A 23,251-nucleotide genomic window follows, 5' to 3' on the forward strand; every position below is an offset into this window, starting at 1 on the left:
CACTAAAGTTTTTAGATAGGGTATTTAGGTATGTGGTTGAATGGTGGATAGGGTATTACACAGGGGATTATGATAATAATGTACCAGTGTATCTAAATTGTTATTTTTAGATTGGATGTCAGCCTGCCAGTAGGTAAACATAATTACAGTTATTGACTCCAAAAATGAATAAGTATCATGTTTTTCAGCGTTAGCACAATATTCTCTACCTTACAAAGCATTTGAATTTTATTTGAGTCATATTTTAAAGGCCATTTTGTACTGCAGATTGTAGATATCATTTCTAAACCAATTAACTAGTGTAAGCTTAGCCTAACCGGATCGGTTTCTTTTCGATCAGAATCGATATGAAGTCGAAACTGTCGTAAATCTTCTCGATAATTATTTGGCGCAATGATTTATTCGAATCGCAAACTTTCGCAAACTGATAACGGAGCGGAGATCGGATTGGTTTTAATGAGATTTTTCAAATTGATTGTAGAGCGGACATTTTTTGTTCCTCATCAATTTACGGTAATGGGTTGGGTAAGCTGGTAACTTTTTTACTGTATTTTATAAATCATCTTTAATTTTGATGGTTGATCTTTTTATTTCTCGAATTTAGATGAAAAACACTTCACAATAAAGTTAAATATTCTCCAAAAACTCTATTTACACCGATAATTAAGAACTGTTAAAAAGCCTACAGACTTAAGCATAGGCTTCTCAGGCTTGGTTGTATCATCTTACTTAAACTCTAACAAACGTCAAAAATCTGTCAAATTCCATGCAAAAAGCACCGGTTATCGCTATAGTTACCTTTAAAGTTAGGTGGTGCAACTCAGCCTTAAAGGTGGAAGTACTACTAACCAACTGAGACATTTTATGTAATTCAGATTCTTTTTATGCAAACCAGCTATTCGATTATTGTCATATCGGTTATTCCCATATAATAGTCTACACTCACCCTTAAACGTAATCAGAACAAGTCTCATTATCCACTTACTGTGTGTTAATTACATCATGAATATTTACGTGATGGTTCGTGCATAAATTAGTGCATTATCTTATTAGGTATTCATTACGAGATTACGCCCAAATATGAATAACGGTGATTGTCTCACTATTGTCTAAGTTTAGATACTAATTAAATGGTATCCGCAGTAAATTACATTTATTTTATGACTGTAGATTTAAAGGTAGCCTTTCGAAGCGAGTTCGTGACGCGGCGCTGGTGGCACAAGACCAAAGCTAAAGACGCTGCGTCTGTGACGCTTAGTTCGAAAGGCTACCTTAAAAATATATTGAAAAAAAAAAAGCTGTTGATTTTAGTAAAAGCGAAAAAGTTATCTTTTTTAAACCCTAACCAGGAAGTGTGCATTTATTTGGCCATCTACGGCTGAGTTGCTCCATCTTATTTTAACTTTAACAAATGTCAGAAATCTGTCAAACTTCCATACAAAAAGGACCGGTTATATCATAGTTACAGTCAAAGTAAGTTGGTGCAACTCAGCCTAAGACATGACTTCACTGAGCAAACCATGCGAGTGTGACTGACGCACTTTTATTTAAACCTACTCGTAAAGACACAGAATCTATTAAGGTTCCTTTTAATTAGTTAATTATTGAGAGATATTAAGCCTTAAGGATTAAGTTTAGTTAAGAAATAATCTAAACAAGCTTTAACACCGCTTTAAGCATCGAAAAAACAAATTAGTTGCCACCCTCTTTCAAAATATTCTCTTTGCTTTACCTTGTCATCCCCGAAAGAAATAAAATGAAAACATTCAAAATTTGACAGTGACGTTTGAGCATCCATGTATTGAGAAAGATTTTATAAATATTTTAGTTAATGGAAAGCTATGCATATCCTTACCCACCACCGTTTCCCCCTATGCGCCCCCCAGAGGGGGATTACCCTGATCATGGGGACGGCTTTGAGGATTACTACGGCCTGGGGCCGTTAAACGAAGAAAGGGAAAGGTGAGTCGAAGTTATGGTTTTAATGAACTAATTTACCTTTTGTAAACACTAGAATTACTATTAGGGCCATTTGATATATAGAGCGGACAAATTGCTAAGTCAAGTTTCAAGTTTTCTTCATTAAGATAAGTGTCCGTAAGTTTCAGCCCGGTCTACTCAATCAGTGGCTGAGACTGTATGTTTCCCATTACAGTTTTTCTTTACTATACTATCCTACCAAACTCGAAGACAATTCAAGTTATCTGTGTCCTTATACACAACCGACTCAAGTGTGCCTACCATGAGTTTACGTTAGGTGTGCTCGCTAGCGACTGCGTAAAAAAATGACATTTAAATGTATGACATATTGTGCAGCGCTCCTAGCGGCTACTTTCAAGAAATAAAATCTTCATAGAATTTTTTGACGTATTCGCTAGCGAGCTCACCTAACGTAAACTCATGGTAGGCACAAAGTTATCTATGTCCAATATGTCCATACACATAAAGATGAAGTATAACTTACTATGGAAACATATTGCTTCTTTATTCCACAATTTCAGACGGAGTAGATCCACAAATCGCGCCCGCAAGCGCCGTAGCGACAAGCGTTCACGCTCCAGAAGCGCTAGCGCTACGAAAACACGCTCCAAGTCGCGTTCTCGTAGCCGTAGCAGGAGTCGTAGCCGCAGCCGTAGCCACACGCGCAGTCGTAGCCGGTCGGGCAGCCGTCGTAGAGACTCGAGTTATAAGGAGCCTGGATTTTTGGACGCGTTTCGGGTGCTGTATTTGACGCGTTAGTTCAAATTCAAATTCAAATTCATTTTATTTGNGTAGGTATTTCAACGAATTACCTTAATTTGGCAAATATGTAGTTTACGTAAATTAACTCTTTCTACGAATTCTTGTTAATTATGATTATACCCTTGCTTCCAGGTAATTTATCGGAAAACATAGTTAGCATATTATCGGTTAATTCGAATATTAATTCCTGCATAATTGAAAAATAGTTCCACCACATACCCTTTTCCTATCATACTTTCATGTTTCCAATTCGGTCGCAATATCCACTTCATACACTACAGCCCCAACACATTCGTTTGTCTTTGATGGGCAGAGCAGAATTTTCAGGATCTAAAATTCAGTGACTAGTAGGCACATAGCTACTACATACATTGTAGGACATAATATCGGTTGTTTCAGCCAAATGACGTCCACTGCTGGACAAAGGCCTCCCAGACCAGTCCTGCGCATATAGCATAATATAGCTGCTGCTTTTACATCAAGAAGCATGCAAGCAAAATACAGCAAGCAAGAATATATCAATTTATGGAACATTGTATTACGTAAGTCAAAATAGATATTCCAAAATTCAGCTAGCAGCGCTCAAACAGGTCGATTACTTACAAATTTATAACCAAAGGTTGGTTCAAATTTACACTATCCCCTCGGATGTTCCTTCACCGCTCATACTGCTACCTTCATTTATCACTCGGGCAATAAAGAGCCTGCCCCATATTTTCGCGTCGTTCCCCACATGTTGTGGCTAATGATACTGTTCGCAAATAAAAGACAAGCTTTTGGAATTGTGAGCACGTTCCGAGCTGCCATAAAGGAAAACTTCATGTTTGTATTTTGACAAATGACAGCTGATATGCTACTCAGCATGCGACCCAAGGGTATGGGTACCATAACTTTACCAAAGCCGTCTGTTGTGGTCTATGTACCTAATTCCTACACGGATATTGAATGGAGATTGATACCGCTAGTCAATTTTACGCCTTTCAAAACACAATAGCTCATCTATTCTATACACTAACTAAAGGAACCTTTAATGTAACTTGCTTCGTAGCAAAATTTAATATTCTTAACAATGTACCTACCACCGCTAAACTATTTTCGATGCGTATCGCTAACCTTACAAACACAATATTAACGCCATATTACACATTCATAAACGATCCTAATTAAATTTATGCAAAGCAAGGCATTAGCAATCATATCCCGAACAACGTTTAACCACATAAAATGGCATACATTCTACAGCAGAATGCGGAAACCGCGAACCACATACACGAGTAGAAAACAATTTTAGGAAGTCACCATTATACGTAATAATTAAGGTCATAATTAACAGTGTAAAGGAAAGGGCTGTGGCGGAATTTCTCAGTGAACAAAAAACAATCGATATTAAGTACATACGTTCCAAGGTCTTCTGTCGTAGAAAATGCCTGTTTAGGTCGATGAGTTCTAAATGGGAGACCTCGTCTAGACAAGTGCGCCTTGAGACGCCTTGAAAAAACAACGGTAGGTAGTGAATTACTTTTAGTATAGAGGCAGTATATTATATTTATAACAAGGTATCGATATTTGATACTTCGCTAAAAATCACGATTGATGTAGTCGCTAGAACAAGTGATTTTGTTAACGCTATCGTAGTTTAGTCGCTAAAATGTGACGTTACAGCCATTCAGTTACATAAATCGATTACTTCTGATGCTGAATGTATGCCCCTGTGGGGGCTAGTTATGTTAATCTGTCATGACGACCTTATGGCATGCGTGCTAATGTCATTATTTTGTACAACATTATCAACTGGCGCTTCATAAGGAGGGCGTGATCAAGCATAATGTTGTGCAAGCGTGAGTTCATACAAAACTTATAATCTTTACTCTTAATCGTGCTACAAGCTAAGTAACGCGAATGTTTTTGTCAGCTAATCTTTAACTATGAAATAAAGTGAGAATACTATCTTATAACGTGGTGTCTTATTTTGGACAATTTCAGCACGATTTATGAAAAATATGTCCTTAGGTATTAGACTTTTCAGTTTTATTTTTCATGTATTTTACGATCGATTCTTAATTCCTGATTTCGTCGTAACATTTTTACAGTATAATATCAGCTATGTTAGAAAATTCAGAGCGCTGTCTATCAATGTCTCATGCATGGGATAAAGTTACAAAAATATTAGGTAATACGCATTATGCACCATGTTCCATGCATAAATTGAGCTTGCCCTGACGCTTGACCGCGTGACGAAAGCTTAGTCCGGCGGATTAAACCTCCCATGCATACGTAAACAACGAAATGAACACAAAAATGAATTCCTTATCATCACATTTCATTTCCGCATTAGACCGTCCTAGCCGAGTTTCCTGGTTTATTCTTTTGAGAATATCGGGAGAAGCGCACGCGAAATAAACGGTTTTGGTCAGTGATTCTCAAACAATGAGAAGGATATTCTGGGCCCATTCTAAGATTCTAAAGTAGATTTTTGTTGAGTTGGTGTTACATTTATTAATAAAAACAATGAAGGTGGGTGCAGTTGCCGGAACAAAAAAAAAGATTTAATAATTCAATCCAGTGACTTGCCCCGTAGACCAAACTAAAAGTGGGTCATGTCGCTGGAAGACTCTATTTACTCCAAGCTGTGCCTACTACCTACCTACTTAGCCCAATCGATCTTTGGCAAGAAATGAATTAAATAATTATTCACAATAATTTGATTTTTTAATCGGTACATTTCTGTCATAATCATTGACATAACAACAGGTTAATATAAAAATACAACTGACTTAGGTACCAGGTGAGCATTGTGAAGTGTGCAAGAGAATCCAACAGGATTCTCTTTAATATGATTTGTTTTATCCTAAATATGTTCGGAACATCTGGCGTAAAGCGAAATAACAGTAAAACGTTTTCTAAAAAAACGCCATTTGTCACAATGCTCACCGAGCCTGCGGGACGCACTCATTTCCAAACGGAATATTTTTTTCATTCTAAATCCATTAATAAAACGAAAAACCTGTCTAGGTAAACATTTGGGGAAATACATTGTCTTTATTTATTTTGAATAAATGAACAAGGTATTAGTATGTTAAAATAAGTAGATTTATTTTTATTTTTAAACCTAAGTAAATAATAGAAAACAAAGAAAAATCTAAAATGAATCGCATATACGATCCTTATATCTATATTACTGTAAAAAAACCTGAATAGTTGGAAACGAAGAGAAAAAACGGCAAAACAAACAACAGCATGTGCCTTTTTCAGAATCAATTGCAAGCTTTTTTATTTCAGGACGCAAAAATTCCAAATCTGGTCCCGAATAGTCCACTCCACATTCGTATCTCAAAGTCAAAAGAGCTGTGAAGCCTCTAGGCCATATTAAATATGAACTGGGGAAAATATGAGTCAACCGCAAGGACGCTTCAAAGAAAAAACCCTGACTAAAAAGACCTAAAAGGAAATCCTCTGATCGATCACAAACATCAAACCGAATCGCGAACTCGATAGCTTTTGATGTATCGCACTCTAAAGATGAAAATTTAAGTAATATCGAATAACAAATACAGCACTCCTTTACATATTTCAGACAGGATTCTTTTATTACACAACATGTTTTCTTTTATTTTTGCTTCCTTAAAGGATGTACAGTTGACAGCATAAACTTCACTTTTAGGAATATAGCATAATGTATTACGATTAGGTACATAAGATACCACAATATTAACCGTCGATGTGAATCGTCTGTACATAATTCATGCACGATAACTAAGCTTTTGAAATCCAAGAACTAGTTTGAAGTATTTCTCTAACTCTAGGAACAGTTTTTTTTTTTGTTGGAAAATGTATGCAACATTATTATGTATTCTTTCGTTCCAAAAAGGCATTTTTAATTTTTTGCAGGTAAAGGCAAAAACATAAGGGTATGCCATACATCAAAGTCTTCAATGACACTTATTAAAAAACGTTGCTGATATATTGGCATACAGGTTTAACGACGTACCTATCCGTTTTTTTTTTCTATCAAACAAAGGCATTCTACACAAAGGGACCAATTGCTCGGCATAGCGTGGTTTTTAGGTTTTTATATTGTCACTTTGACATAGATTGATCTGTCAAAAAGCCTTTTAAAATACCTAGCAGTTCTTTTTATTATTAAATAATTATAAGCACAAGAAAATACAATGATATGTATGAAAATACTTGATAATTTCAATTACAAAAAGGAAACTACTAAGGGAAAACAACGATTACTTTTTAATAGAGTTTCAGTCAATTAAATAGTTAATTGACTGAAACTCTATTAAAAAGTAATCGTTGTTTTCCCTTGTTACACAAGAACTCGTGTAACTATAATTACATTAAGGCTGGGCTGCACCATCTTACTTTGACTTTAACAAACGTCAGAAATCTGTTCAACTCCATACAAAACACACCGGTTATCGTTATAGTTACTGTTAAAGTTAGATGGTGCAACTCAGCCTTAGTCGTTCCATGTTGTTTTTACCACCCACCGGATAAGAGTGGAGTTGGTAAAACAAACGAAACAACCGGTAAATTAATACGGCCTCGTCTCAATGAATTCTCCGAAAAGATAGTAAGGGTTTCCACGCAATTAATAAATACAAACAGCGGACAAACGGCTGGGGGCGACACCTCTGATGGTTTATTTTGGTAAGCGTTCATTAACGGTGACACTACATCTCATTAGTGTGACCAGGACAAGGAAGGGAATGCTGCCCTTTGTCAAACAAAATAATTACTGCCCATGACACAGATATCTTCCGCGTAGGGTGGGCAGTAGGCCGAGACTTCAAAGCCCATAGGGGTAAATCAACATTTAATTTTGCTCTGCACACGTTACAGAAAAATATTTTAACTTAGTAGCGGAAATCCCGTCTTAGTGAGCATCTACGTTCTAAAAAGAACCCCATCCAAACTTGAGACTCCGAGATTTCGTGATGAATGAGTGAGTCAATCAGTCAGTAACCTTTCGCTTATATAGATATAGATTTTCCCCCGAATACAACAAATATAAACGTAGGTAATAGTAATACTGAGAACACTACACGAATCGCATACTCGTATAGTGTTCTCAGTATCACTCAATATTTAACTTGTGGAACAGTAATAAAAAATTACGGAGATACACGTGTAAAAGTAATCAATCAGTGGAAAGGTCTATCAATGATAAATAAAATACGAGCAAATCGTCGATATAAGTAGGTACGGAATCCTAATGGGTTGTTGTGAGGAGATTAAGTATAATCGGCTTGATATCTTTTTAACTCGATTACATTATAAATAGAGTAATGTATTTCGGGTTGAGATCTGTGGACTTTAAATTGAATAAGAGTCAAAGATATTATGGGTTTTAGTAGTAACTATTGTTTTTGACAGCCTTTCTGATATATCCTTATTGTAATTAGATCGAAGATATATCCCGAGATATAATATCTAATTGATATTAAGCTTCAATTACTACGAAACGAATGGTTCCAATACATTACATTTTATCACTTTGAGGAGTAACAAACATCCATCCATCTATCCTTAGTAGTATATTAGATAACCTGGCCTCTTTTATCGCTCTCTTCCATTGTTCAAAGTCCAGCCATAAACTTATGAGGTATAAATACCCCATAAAATGTTATTGCCTCAGACCCCTTGCCCGGAGCGCCCACATCCATTGAAGCAAATAAATGCTCTCACCTCGTCTTAATCAAAATTAATGGAAGCTGTACGGAGCAGTCATGGAAATGGCACTAGCCATTAATTCCCGCCTTTGATTTACCTTGGAAGTGAGCGTTCGTATAACACTTCATGGGAAATTTTATTGGGCTTAACTTTAGGCGAATACTGACACGAATATGTAGCCACATTCCTAATAAATGGGATATAACAGGTATGAAATCTTTTAAAAAAATTGACAGATTATATTATTTTATGTATAACAAAAAATATCTTAACGTGATTAACGTTGCGATTCCTCTGATTTTAAAAATTCCTTTCCTTAAAAGATTTTGACTGAAATATAGTAAACGTACAGACCGGAAACAGTCCTAGAATTTTTATTTTATAAAGTAGCTCAGCTATTTTTACTGTGCTATTATATCTACCTCATCCCACACCACACGTGGGTTCGTTGATTGGATTTCCAGAAGTAATTAGCCTACTTAAAATCAGGTCATTTATTTAGGTAACCAAAATTAGCGAACATGTAATAAGATACTGTCTTACGTAACGTAGACACCTTTAAGCTAATTATGAAACCAAATTAAGTTCAAGGCGTCTGCAAAACACGAGTCTGAGGCTTCTTCCACTCGCACGAACGTTCTGCTTATGTCGGTTTGGACTTATTTAAGACTTAAAGGAACTTGCGATAGTAACTTTATTTCAAACTCCTCAAAGGAACTCCGCGATACGGTGCAGCAAACTTTCTGTATCCAACATAATTCGTGTTTTTAAAAAGACAATTTGTTCTCAAAATAAAAACAAGTTTATTGTACCCTTTCGACTGTAATTGAATAAGAATCTCTTTCTGAAATGTGTTGTTATATTTAAGTATTTTGCTTTTACATTCAGCGGGGAAAGCCGCTGAAATGCAATTTGAGTTTGTACTCTTGTGTATTTGAATGTACAACAAAGTGTAAAAAGTAAGACGTAGCTGGAATTTTCCATGAGAAAACATACAAAGATTTGTTACTGAAATAAAAAGTAGCAAAATGTATTTTGGGGATTTAAGTTTTCAGAGTCTGGATGCTTTTATCGCTAAAATGCGATTGCCTTACTTATGTAGGTATAGTTTTTATAGTAATTACTTTAGTGTCATTATTCCACCACTTTATAGAAAAGGAAACTTTTGCGTTATATTTAATGGAATTAGAGAAGTCATAATTTAAATAAAGAGCTCATGAAATACTGTTTATTCCCAAATGAAGCAATAAATAAATAAATGATGATTACGATGACATTAAGGAATACAATTTGAAAGCTTATATTCAATCGGAATGTTTTTTCCTTTTCTTCAAATTCAAATTCAAATTCAAATTCATTTTATTTGCACAGGAACATGGTACAATACAGATGTCAGATAAAAACAATCAGGTTCAACATGTTTCGTCTACAAGACATGCAAAAATTTCATAGTCAATTACTTAATAGTTTTATCAAATCATGCATTTTACATAATATTATAAATAATCCGTTTTTATTAGGCCATTTCATAATTCATAGTCAATAATAATAATAAATTTATAATTACGGCATGCGAAATCCATGTACGAGTAGGTATGTATCAACAGCGCTTTTGAAATTAACAATAGTCCATAATTAATTGTCAATATTATTTTAATAATGTCAAATGATCCAAATAAATTCAATACATGTCATTTTTTAAGTTTACAATTCATTTATAATTTAAAAATTCCGTAACAGAATAAAAGCATTTCTCTGCTAGCCAATTTTTCAATCTGTTTTTAAATAGATTTATAGGTAAGTCAGAAATGTNTTCTTGTAAGAAGATACAATACGAAGAAGAATAAGTATAATACAGATTCAAGCGCCTATCAAAACTTTGTTGAACCTAAACGTATATCTCATAAATCACCGATGTAGTAACATAAACCATCCATAGTTTCATAATATCTAAATAGGCTATCGAAGAAACAGTATTCCGCTTGTCCGCGTAATCAATAACCGGCTGGCACAGATGGAGGGTAATCTGACAAAAAATTCAATCTTTCGCCTTTGTCCAGCCGCGGCCGCGCCTCTGGGAGCGCGCCAATTTTACGTATTGTTAGATCTGCATCAAAGGCTGAGACGGCTGAAGGGCCACTTGTCGCCAGACTCAATTTAATATTTGCCTCCAGTTTACGTTTTTTTTCAACAGCAGCCTCGCATTTGATATTGACTGGGGGTTGCCTGATGTCAAACAATACTGCAAACTAAACTCTGAAATCAATGTACTGTAATAATAATGTTACGGAAATTTTTCAACAAAACAAAGACCCACAAAGTTAGTAAAAAAAAATAAGCTGATGAAATATTTTACAATTTTAATCCTAATAAGTATACCCAATAAAGAAAATCTTTAAGTAAATAAGTACATAACGAGACTGGGTTCGAACGCTCAAAAGAAATAAGCTAAACATTTACGGTTATTTCTTGAGTATTTGTAAAATGCTCTCAATGTTTGGAAATTTGATAAATTTAGTATAAATAGTAGAGATGAAACGGATAGTTGATTGGCCGGATACCGGATACCGGANAGAAATGTTAACAGGTATCTTATTGTATATTTTGATTGCCATTATGAAACAATTTTTTCTGTACAATTCAGTCCTAATGGCTGGATATTTTAGTCTATTAGGGTGCCTGCAGCTGTATAATTTGCTATCATTATATTTTGTAAAGAAATATGGGTATTTTTTTACAAATAATCCCATTTCAAGTATGTACAAGCATGGCAAAGTAAGAAGATTTAATTTGATGAACCATGGCTTACAGGTGTCCAGTGGCTCTAAGTTGCACATTGCACGGATACATTTTTTCTGTATTTTAAATAATGTTTCAATCTCACAACAGTTTCCCCATATTACAAGTCCATAGCGTATTACAGATACAACATAACCATGATATGCAAGAAGTGCTAGTTTTAAATCATTTGTTTTTCGCATTTTATAAAGAACATACACAAATCGATTAATCTTATTACAAAGCTGTTCAACATGTAATTTCCATGAACAATTGGGATCCAGCGTTAAGCCTAAAAATACAGCACTATCAGATTTACAAATTTTTTCATTATTACAATAAATATTTAATTTTGGAGTCGTCATTTTTACATTGTGAAATTGAATAAGTTTGGTCTTGGATACATTAATATACAAATTATTACATTTAAGCCATTTTGCAACGTTGTCCACTGTATTGTTAATGTCATATTCATATGTCAATTGGTCTTTACAAGATAAAGCAATAGAAATGTCATCAGCAAATAAAAAACATTTATGTTCCGTGACACTTGGTAAATCGTTAATGTACAATAAGAATAAAAGTGGTCCCAATATGCTTCCTTGGGGTACACCGTATGAATTTTTCTTTAATTGCGATCTAAAATATGTCAGGTCCTTGGATTTGCTGTCTATTTTGGCTATTTCAACATATTGCTGACGGTTTTTTAAATAGCTAGTTAGCCACTGAAGTGCGCAGCCTCTTATTCCAGAAGCCTCGCACTTGCTAATCAATCTGCTATGACATACGTAATCAAAAGCTTTAGTCATGTCAAATAAGATAACCGCTACATGATCTCCTTTGTCAATAGACTCAGTAACAGTTTTAACTAAGTTAAAGGCAGCTAAGGTAGTTGATTTATCTTTAAGAAACCCATATTGATGCTTATTTATAACACTATGTTTGTCAAGAAAAGATAAGACTCTTTTATGCATTGCTTTCTCAAATATTTTTCCAAAGATTGGTATCAAAGTGATAGGGCGGTAGTTGCCTACTTCGGTTTTCTCTCCTTTTTTGTATAGAGGTTTGACTACTGATAATTTCAATAAGTTTGGAAATTCACCCTTTTCAAAAGAAAGATTTATAAGATGAGTTAGAATTGGAGTTAATTCGTATGCACAAAATTTTATTATGTTTGTATTTATTTCATCTACTCCAACTGAAGAGGTGCTATTCAAAGTTTTTATTAGATTGAAAACCTCGTTTTCACTGTAGGGAGCCAGAAACATACTGTCACTTATAGTATTTTTCATCTTACAGTGGTTACAGAATTTGTTTGAGTCTAATAATGATTTGGTACATGTATCTATAAAAGCTTCATTAAACAAGTTTGCTATATCTTTAGGGTCGTTTATAATTTTATCCATGTGTCTTATTTCGTCAATGTTGTTATTTGAGGAAATCATTTCATCTTTCATCTTAATGATATTCCACGCAGCCTTGCATTTATTTTTTGAATTATCAAGAATTTTTTTATTGTGTGTTTGTTGCGACTTATTAATGCACTTTTTCAATACTTTATTATATTTAAGGAAAGCTTCTCTATATGTTTTACTTTTTTGGTGATAATAGCAGTAGCGTAGTCGTCTATTTGTTCTGCATGATTTTTTTAGGCCTTTTGTGATCCAACCAGCACATTTTCTTTTCAAGCTAACTTTAATTCTAATTTTGGGAAAACAAAGTTCAAAAAACATTTTAACAATTTCTAAGAATTCGTTATATGCCATATTTATATCTTCCGTCAAATAAACAGAGCACCAAGATAACGATGATAAACATTCTTTAAATTTAATTAAATAATCAAAGCCAAAATCTCTTGAAATTTTAAAATATGTTTCTTGTTTAATTTTCTTTGTACTAACTGGAAAACACAAAGATTGAGCAGTGTGGTCAGATATGCCTAAGTTATGAACTTGGCCTTTAGCTTCAGGTATGTTACTTATAATATTATCTATACATTTATTTATTCTTGTAGGTAAATCAATATGTAGTTTCAAATTATAGGCCTGTACTATATGCTGAAACTCAATAGTATGTTTTGTTTTCTGTAAGATATCTATATTAAAATCTCCTAGAATAACAATTTTTTTGTCGGATATATTCCTCTTTTTATGAATCTTATATAGAAGTTCATTCAATTTTAAGAAGAATGACCTAAGGTCGCTGTTGGGCACACGGTAAAGACAAACTATAATGCAATTTAACTCCAATAATTCAATGCCACAACATTCGAATTCTAATTCTACTGCCAAATCGTGAGTGATACTAAGCTCTTTGTAAGGAATGCCCTGTTTTAAAAGAATGCAAACACCCCCTCGTCGTTGTTTCAACCTAGAATAACTACTAACTAAATTGAAATTTCTTAGAATGGCATTTCTTTCCTCACCCTTTTTAATAAACGTTTCACTCAAACAAATAGCGTCAAAAGTTATATTTATTATTATAAAAGTTGTCAATCCATATCTGTAATAAGTCTCGTTTATTTAGAAATCCAGCAATATTTTGATGTACAATGTAAAATGTATTCGAATCATTACACTACTATTTCTATTTATTTATATTATTGTACCTACTACTACTATTTCTATTTATTTATGTTAACCGGCAGACAGTGGTGACTGAGTTTGTTGCGGCGCTTCTTCTCAGCACTTGCCAAATGTTGGTCTCGAAGCGCTGGTAGGGTAAAAAGATTATGAGACATGTAGAGGCTCCTTAAGAGCAAAATGATGTAAGAACTATTTATTAGTCCAAACAAATAAAGAAATTTTGACTTTGACTTTGACTTTACAATTATCTTCATTATTATCGAAATAAATCAAGGTTGTCATTAAATAATAAATTAGAGTTGTCCAATGGTATATCAAAGTCAATATAATAGTCATGAATGTCAATAATTAATTTACGTATGTCATTAAAAATTATACCAATACCTTTAAAGTTTACATAGCCATCAGATCTAAAAGTCTCATACGAATATTTTAAATTCTTATTGCTGTCAAGTATAAAAGAATATTGATATGATTCATTATCCAGGTATAGCATATTGTTAAATATTTCTACTCTTTTGTTAAAAAGATTTACGTTATAATTATACTTATAATTTGGCAAACAAAGAATAATATTCGTATGTTGCACCTTTAATAATTGAGTTCTTATATTTTTAATAATTTTTGCATAGTCTCCTGTAGCCATAAAATCATTTTCACCTATAAAAATTATGCAATAATCATTAAAGGTAAAGTCTTTTAATTTTAATTCAATNCATTTTTCATCACTACGTTATAAGTAAATGACGTCCACTGCTGGACAAAGGCAACGATACAGATGCTTCACACGATCGCAGTAGATCGTCGGTTCACTGAGTTTTTAGTTTCCTTAATTAGTTCCTAGTTAATTAGCCTGAATAAACTTTCAACTAGGTATACTTAAAATAACGTAATCATGTTATTTAAATAAACTAATATCACACAGCTGATTAATTATTATCTGACATCTGATCCAGTTCTGTTATTATTTTTGAATACTCAGATGTGTAATTTGGAATACCTATTTGACTTATTTTATCCACGAACTTATTAGCCAGTCAAAATATCCACTCCAATATTCTAGGTAACTACACTTTTGCTGTTCACGCGAAGTGTACCTATGTTTCGCGTTCAACGAACATTTTAAAACTTAAAATTGTTGGTGCTACAATTTTCTAGGAGTCGCTGACCGGCGCTAAGACCCGCTTAACTCTTTTACCTTGCATTCAAGCCTAATTTAAACTTTTGAGGGCTCTAAAAGTTTAAAACGAGCAGTTAACCCCCTATTGTCAGCGATTAATTTGGGAAACTTCTTGCAGCCAGCAAACACAAAAAGAGCACGACGAAATACCTGGCTACGAAGAAGCGCCAGGACCGGATTCAGGAGCTTTTGAAGAGTGACGGACTCGGGTCCAAGAGGTGGCTGTTTTATCCTCGCCAGAACTCGACAGTGGCAAGGAGTGAACCAGGAGAGGTGGCTGGGTCGCGGGACAACTGCGACCAAAGGGTCAAAATTGACGGAGAGTTCTTCAGGAAGTACAAAAGACGCAGCAAGGTGGACAGTGATGCTCCTATAGCCAAGCTGAAGAGGTGGGAGCTGATATTTTATAAGAAGCTAGGTTTTATACAAGCGGTTTGATTTTTAGTTGATTATAGTGGTTTTGATTATGTGAATGCAGTCTTTTATTACCACCCACAAGGTGGACCGATGATCTCAAAGGTAGCAGGAAGGCGCTGTATGCAGGCCGCTACCAACCAGGCCATGTGGAAATCATTGGGAGAGGCATATGTTCAGCAGTGGACATCTTGCGGCTAAAATAATTATGATGATATCTTTTAATACTTACTTAAGTATTTATTTCATTTTTTAAACACACGGCAGCTTTGATTAAGAATGAAACAAAACTTGTCCGCGGCTTATGAGATGTATGATCAGTTTTATATTTAATGTTGTTTACTGTTCCATAATAAAATGAAACGAGATTACACATATTGTTTACCCAACAGTTTTACAATCGCATAGTAATGGAGCTGTCAAAAACTTGCGTGTTAAAACATATTGATGTGAGCAATTAAATGTTATTGGGCAAATAATTCGATCCCAAAAGGGGAACGAACGGAAACAATTATTTTTTACTACGGACAGTTAAGAAGGGTCGGTGGTATTACGAAGGTAAAACAATGTTTGGCCATGATTATTGTATTAGTATTAATGTGTTTATATTTTATTTCAACTTTAGGGCGTTTCTTTACCAATATTTGAATCGATCATTCGTCTGTTTACGTTTGCGATAATTTTAGGGCGTTTTTTATAAGGATCAAAAAGCTCTCCTGGTTTTGATAAAACTGTGTTGATTAGATTATCCAGTTTCGGATTCACAGATATTCAAATAATATTAAACTAGGTAATTTAAATAGATAATTCAGGTCGTTCTATAAAGTTTTTAACTAACTGTAAATGAATGGGTTACTTATGAGGCTGATATTCATAAACAGTCAACAGTAACCAGGTAGACAAATCTATGTTTACAGAACCCAGAAGGACTGCAGTCCAAAATGTAGCCGTAAGATGGCATTTTCCGTTAGTTCATGTACTTCCAGCGTTAACTCGCGTAACATAACATGCTCGTTTGTATAATTATACATTACTATATTCTGCCAACGTTTGTTTTCCCAACACTCCCAAACAAAGACGGGAGCCATACTTAACGAGGCATTTTTCCCGCGTCAATTTTCCGCGCGATATACCCACAATTCGGCACTAATTTAAAAGTTTCCCTCCCACGGTACATTAGTCGCGTGCACTTTCTTTCGGCTAATGCTAGAATTTATTGTTCGTTTGGAAAACGCGGAAAAACAATTTAAGTGGGTGTAAGTACCTACGTGGTGTAAAGGTTGTTTAAGTCTGGAAGGTTTGGAGAGTGCAGACTTGTTGTTGATATGCAGTATCATGATTATCTAACTAGAGTATTAAATAATTTATTGTGCAACAGAAGATTAGCTATAACGCTATCTAAATAATAAAAAAACTTTTTTTTATCAGAGATCTGATGTCCTTGCTTATCAATTAACGTCCCTAATGTTGCCCGCCCGAATCGACTTTTCACTTTTCTATAGTTGGTCAGTCCACTGAGCATGTCGTCAGTCCTACACAATATTTTCCGAAATATGGTCTATATTGTCGGTCTATTGAGCAGGTGACTAGTTAGTTGTACTGGGCTACGTGAAATGTGGTCGTTACTTGAGTACCTGTTTACTTCACCTTTCATCTACTTATTTTCAAGTAAAGTCCTTCATTGAATCTTTGAAATAACAAGTAAACAACATGAAAAGTCCCCTTTCAGCGAGTTTGCATACACATTCTTTCACTCGTTATAATTTTAATCCGGCGCGCCCTTGGCGTTCTTTATATTTGCATGCAGCTCGAATGGCTTGCAGTTGCGTTTAAGTAATTGCTGCATTTTCATTCCTGTAGCGAGCTAGACAAACGTTGTAGGCGCGTTTTTAACTTGATTTAGATGTCTGGATTTTGAACTGCGAGGTGAAATAGCTGGTATAATGTTGCTTTGAAAATAAACCGTCAAAGAATAACAGTTGTGCTCTCCCGGGGTTGTTTGGAAGAAGTTGTTTCTTGGCGATAAGACCCCCTGAGTCGCATAAATGTTTCTTTGTAAAGAACCGTCATTTAGTTTTGTGTGTTATAGTCATTGTTACAGTGATATCACAAAGTAGAGATTCAAAAATATTATTAAATCCTTAAAAATAAGCCTTTTTAAATTCATAAAACCATCATTTTGCAATTTGTCAGTCCCAAACATTCATGAGGGCAGCGGCACTCGTTGAAAAATTGCGCCATAAATTGCACCACCCTGTATATTTTGCATAAGGGTCTGTCATATTTAATCTCCTACACGAAAAAGTAATCTAGCTGATCTCATCTAGCCTTTATTGGGCCGAATATAAACATTAGCCGTTTACAGTTGATTAGTTAACCCAACCCTTCACCCTTTAGTTAAATGGCCCCAGAAATCGTTAAATGGCCCCCTGGATAGGGCCAAACGAATGGCACTGTTTTTTATAAAATTGGCACATTAAAATGGAGGAGACAGCAACATTGTTGTAGGGTACAATGTGATGTTAATGAAAAGAGCTTTTTTAGAATGTACGAGTAATGCATAGCGGATTATCAAGCGAAACTGTGGCATCTAATGTAGTTGTGCTAGGAGTTATTTTTGAACAAAAATATGTTGTGGTAGTAATTCTGTAGATTGTACTCAGTTTTTTATTAATATTGACGTAGGGTACTTAGGGTTAAATAGTGGTGATATTAACGTCAATGCTTGTCGTCTGACAAGCTGATGTCTTTGCTCTTTGCTGATAAAATTAAGAACCCGTGTCTGTTGTAGTACCTAAACTTATGGCCTATTTTCCGGTATTAAAACGGTCATATTACCTAATGGCCTTGAGCTTGCACTGCTCCAGTCAGACTAGGAATCTAGTCCAAGACCTCCGGATCAAGCCACTAAACTTCGCTCTTTGGTTATGTGCAGAAACGCCATTTCTCATTATAGTGAAGTGAGTGATTTTTGACCAACATTTGCAATCTCTCAAATGGTACAGATAACGCTCCCAATGCAACGAAATGCCAAGCAGTTCATATTAACGTACCATAAATCCTTAACGGCGGATTAGTTGAGCCGGCCCTCGAGGCGTCTATTAAGGCCGACACAATGCCCGCCGTGCACGAAACTTCTTCATCGCGCTCTGCATCCGAATTACCTCGGGGAATACCCGGACAAAGATGCTGCGTGTTTGTCGCCGCTGGAATGGGTAGGGTCGTTTTTGTCTATGAGATTCGTGAAACAATAATATAGGTCATGCAAAGAAAGTTGAGGCCTTCTGCTCCGAAAACGATCGCTAACTCTGGTGTAAGTACGAGCTCTCGAGATCTTTAGATCTGTGAATGAGGAAGCATTATTTAATTCCACTGAATTTGCATATCGATAAACCATCCATAAATGGTTTATCCTTTGATGCTCGATTCCTTTGATTCGCTCTGAAGCACCACCACCAAACACCAGGTAAGTATTTATTATAGGTATTTAAGACTCAATGGAGTCTCAGTATCTAGTAGTACTTACAGGTGGTGTACTTACCTATGTTTTATTTCAGTCCTTCCTTTACCTGTTTCAAAAATCAAAAATATCTAATGCATTTTAAAAGTCACTTCTAGACAAATCAGCATCGATTGTAATACAAAACATCCGACGCCCCAACACCAGTCATCTAATTTGGCTATTCGTTACATTCTTCATCCACACGGATAGTTTCAAACTAAAAATTTGTATGCGGTCGTTAAGGTGTAAATTTAGTTGAAATATTTAACGAGGGCCAAAAGGGTCTATTCACAGCTTCGTTAGTAACTGCTAAAGTTTTCAAGCAACGTGCACGCTTTGAGAATTTGCTATTTCAAAATTAAAGGCACCATGCGTGTGGTGCGACGTGAGTTGCGTTTTGGTTTTGTGCGGATTTAAAGTGTAAAACAGTAATTATTTTCTACAGAAGACTAGAGTTAATTTTCAATAAAAGATTGTAAAACAACCTCACACACTTCAAAGTCCGTAAGTAGTGAAATTACGAAACACCACAGATATAGATATACATAGATAACGCAAGTAACACGATCTGTATTAAAACCAAGCGTGCCGACTTTTTAATACCTACTGTGACGTCACAGCCAACATTTAGTGACGGGAAATCGTAATCGATTCAAAGATGCCGATGCCGCCGTTGCCCCAACGCACCGCTACGATCACAGAAATGGCATCGATTATCTGACAGACGAATGAGATACACAGATGAATGAGATATACAGACGAATGATATTAAACGGAATGTTTAAATAAATAATATTTTCATTGAATTTTAAATAAAAATGTATAATTCTAAAACTGATTGCTTATTATAATACATCGTTGCTGCGCGGGCATTTTTCGAGCCGCCAGTGTTGTCACACATAATTAATTTTTTTGTATCATTAATTTCATCCTGTTTAAGTTTATTTTGAGACAAAGTCACATGTAGTTTTTTTTTTAAAAACACAATTAATACTTAAAAAAATGTTTTAAAATGAATTAACACTTAATATAATATTAAAATAATTTACCCGTGATAGGAAATATGTCCTTGCCCTTGGGAGCTCGAAATTTTTGGCTTATTGCAATTAATTATCGCACATTGAGGCATTTTTCTAGTTTTCGCGGCCGTCCGCATTCAACAACAGACGCGCGTGGACTGTAAGCAGCGGCAGCTCATTCCGATGATTTATCGGGATCGGGACACGCGAAGTAGGTGCATTCGCGTTATCTAGGTATATCTATATCTGTGCGAAACACTAAAGTAACGCAACATGAATTAATCGTCGGTAGATTTGAAATGAAAGCGCTCATATTATTGCGCTTTAGCATTTTTTCCTTTCCACTGACGAAATACGTTCTAACTATATTATATTCGCTAATTTAATTTGTTTATGAGAGTTTAATGAGTATGCACTTAAATAAATATTTTGAAATTGAGCTTTGTGAATTCAAGAATCAAATTGTGTGTATTATCTGTTTTCTTAAAGTACCTTATACTTTATATCTATGATAAATACAACCATGTGAGGTTTCTCTCAAAGCTCTCTTTAGTTCTAAAATAGTGCGACAAGAAAGTTTGAAATCACTCCTAAAAATTGGTGTTTTTGAAAAACCCTGTTCTTAAACCAACGAAGGGTCCTGTTCTGATTGGACCAGTATTATTGGACGCATTTATCAACCGTTTTATAAATTAGGGTTTGATGGGGAATCAAGGGGAAGGAATTGAGATGTCCATGTGCACCATCAATAGTGCGAGGGTAAAGACTTATTAAGATAAACTTCGCCATATGGGCAAAAAAGTCCGGATTGTAGTGTATGAGGATAAGGTAGGCTCGCTTTAGATAAAATCGTAGGTTTAAATCTCGGTTTGAGCACAAAATGTAAAACCTGGATTTAGCCAGTTCTATTAATCGAATCCTCACTGCAAGTTTATACGTTCCAAGTTCTGTTGGGATTAGAAGAAATTTAGTAACACGAGTAATATTAAGTAGCCTCAAACAGCTCTTATGTGACTCTTACATAAGCTGCCACAGTGTTAAGATTGATGTCCCATGGTCCGTATTTATACCTTTGATTTTATTTTAGTAATACATAGTTTTTTTTTATTTATCTAGTCTACTGTATAGGGTCACTTGTTTAAGATTATAGTCGATTTGTCGCAAGTCTGGTGCAATTTATAGTATAGGAGTGTTCGGCGACTTCAGTCGGGGGTCAAGATGGGTATCGAATTGGAGTGTTTAGGGAATACACATGTGATGGCATGGGGAATACTTTTATTGTCAGCGCAATCAAGAAAAAGAAAATAAAAAATATCATAGTAGGTAGAGGGCTAGCAAGAAACTTATTATTGCACTAAAACCCGATCTTAATGCTGTATTTGTGTCTAATCTTGGAATGGAACTCAAAATTCTGAGTACTAATAAGTTGTAGAGGTGTTTTTAAATGTTATTTTATTTTTTGACTATGTACTACGTGTACCTACAGATCTAGAACAGCAGCTTAAGACGTTAAGCAAACTTGAAAAAGTAAGAAAAATTAAGAAATATTTTTCAACTAAAATGTCGACGTAGTGAACAGCACATAGGGATTACATTTTTGTAGCGAAATAGGGACCTATTACAGCTCTATAAGTTGCTACAGTATTTACTCAATGTGCTGTCCTCGACATAGACGATGTTATCATCTAGTACAGTCACGGAATGAAAAGGTTCGTCAGTTTTCAAATTGATTCCTTCAACGAATCGCGAGCACATAATAATATTACCTTTTGAAACTATATTACAGAATAATCTCGAGTTAGAGAAAATAATCTTTAACTGTTCGTCAGTAAAGTTCAAAATTATTCAGATCAAAGTTTTTTGACGATTTATCTTATCAAGAAGATTATTATGATTGATAAACTAAAACCTTCTTGTTGGTTCAACCTGCCATTATTATTTCTATCAAATAAAAAAAACTATTGTCAATTGGTCAATGTCATCATTGCATTGCACGGATGGGATAGAAAAATAAACAAGCAAAACCTTATTTGTTAGCAAACGTCATATTTATTTAAATGTTAGAAGCACTGTTTCTTGCACTGTTATGTTGGCAGGTTTGACTCTTACAGTACCTAGTGCAAGCGAAAACCGACACTAAGGTGACGAACCTTTTCATTCTGCGACTGTACATACTTATTTTAAAACCAAACGAAAAAGCCAAAACCATCTAAGAGGTCTTCACGTCGTTTGGTTGTGAGTGAACCATCAATCGGCGGACGAGGGCCGGCGGAGATACGAGCGACATAATTCTACCGCACGACACATATCTATCACTGCCAGAATCGGGGACTCGAGTCACACCCGTTTCGCGTACTTACTGAATGGTGGAAATACTTTATTAAATGACTATCAGTGGGTTTAGGATACAAAATTGTTCCTATTATTTTAGGTGAGGAGATTGCAGATTTTAATCAAACTGTTTTTTTAATCAGAGTTTCTTTAAATCTGACAACAGGTTATCACATACCATAAAGTTCCTAAGATTGAATAAAAATTTCTTACAGAAATTCTTTACTGAAAGCATTAAGTTGGAAGGAGTAGGTAATAATGTTTTATTTGGGAAAGTCGTAGACATCATTGATACTTTTTATAACAATTTATTACACTAGAAACTGGGAGACTGTTTAACAAGGTTTTCCTGTATCTACCATAGTAGGTAAACCCTATGTTCGCATGATTCCAACATGACTCCTGAGAAAGTTAGAATCATGCAAACGCTAGGAAAAATGTATGCCTACAGTTACGCTCGTATTCACAAACGATGCTTGCTTAAGTGAAGCAGCAAATCGAACGCACAGCGTTGAATAGAGCTCTGTGATTGGTTCGTGTGTGCATCCACGCGCACTATGAGACCTCATAGTAATGTTTGTGAATACGGGCGTTAAATATTACTCTGATTTTCTTCAAAACTTAACTCAAAGCCGTTCTCAAACAGCGCCTCATCGCTGCCACTAAACAAGCCTCTCTAAACTCAGCCAAGTCGTTCTTAAACAGAATCTTAACACTACAAGCATTACATATTCAAGCACACGCAATCCTCTATAAGCCCGTTGGCCCCCGGCAAAATGATGATTCTCCATAGTAAAACAAACAAGACCATGCAGAATAGACGGTGCACCAGTCCCATGGGACGCCATAAACAGCAAGAAAAGGGGGAACTCTTGCGCCGTGCCAACTTGCCCCCTTCTCCCCAATAAAACACATCCCACTCAAAAACCAACTTTACAACAACGAAATAGAGTTGGTATTCGTTTGTGCTGCAAAAAGGGGAAGTTCGGCTATAATGTATACGTTCGTCACAATAGGG

General features: G+C 35.2%; 1 protein-coding gene across 1 annotated transcript; it reads left to right on the forward strand.

The window, feature by feature from the left end:
* The first annotated feature begins 1,786 nt into the window (after positions 1–1,786).
* On the forward strand, positions 1,787–15,416 carry LOC114358006 (serine/arginine-rich splicing factor 4). Its single transcript, XM_028311854.1, has 3 exons — positions 1,787–1,962; positions 2,502–2,734; positions 15,086–15,416. The coding sequence occupies exons 1-3, from the start codon at positions 1,832–1,834 to the stop codon at positions 15,403–15,405; spliced, it is 684 nt and encodes a 227-aa protein (XP_028167655.1). The 5' UTR covers positions 1,787–1,831; the 3' UTR covers positions 15,406–15,416.
* The last annotated feature ends 7,835 nt before the right edge of the window (positions 15,417–23,251 follow it).

Source organism: Ostrinia furnacalis, unplaced genomic scaffold, assembly GCF_004193835.3.
Source record: "Ostrinia furnacalis isolate ACB-3 unplaced genomic scaffold, ASM419383v2 OfSCF3557, whole genome shotgun sequence".
NCBI lineage: Eukaryota > Metazoa > Arthropoda > Insecta > Lepidoptera > Crambidae > Ostrinia > Ostrinia furnacalis.

Excerpts from the sequence above, each read along its gene's own strand:
- LOC114358006 (XM_028311854.1), top strand. The coding sequence starts at position 1,832 with ATGGAAAGCTATGCATATCCTTACCCACCACCGTTTCCCCCTATGCGC. Across the intron at positions 1,963-2,501 it reads TTAAACGAAGAAAGGGAAAG|ACGGAGTAGATCCACAAATC; the intron begins GTGAGTCGAAGT and ends CCACAATTTCAG. Across the intron at positions 2,735-15,085 it reads TCGGGTGCTGTATTTGACGC|CCAGCAAACACAAAAAGAGC; the intron begins GTTAGTTCAAAT and ends AACTTCTTGCAG.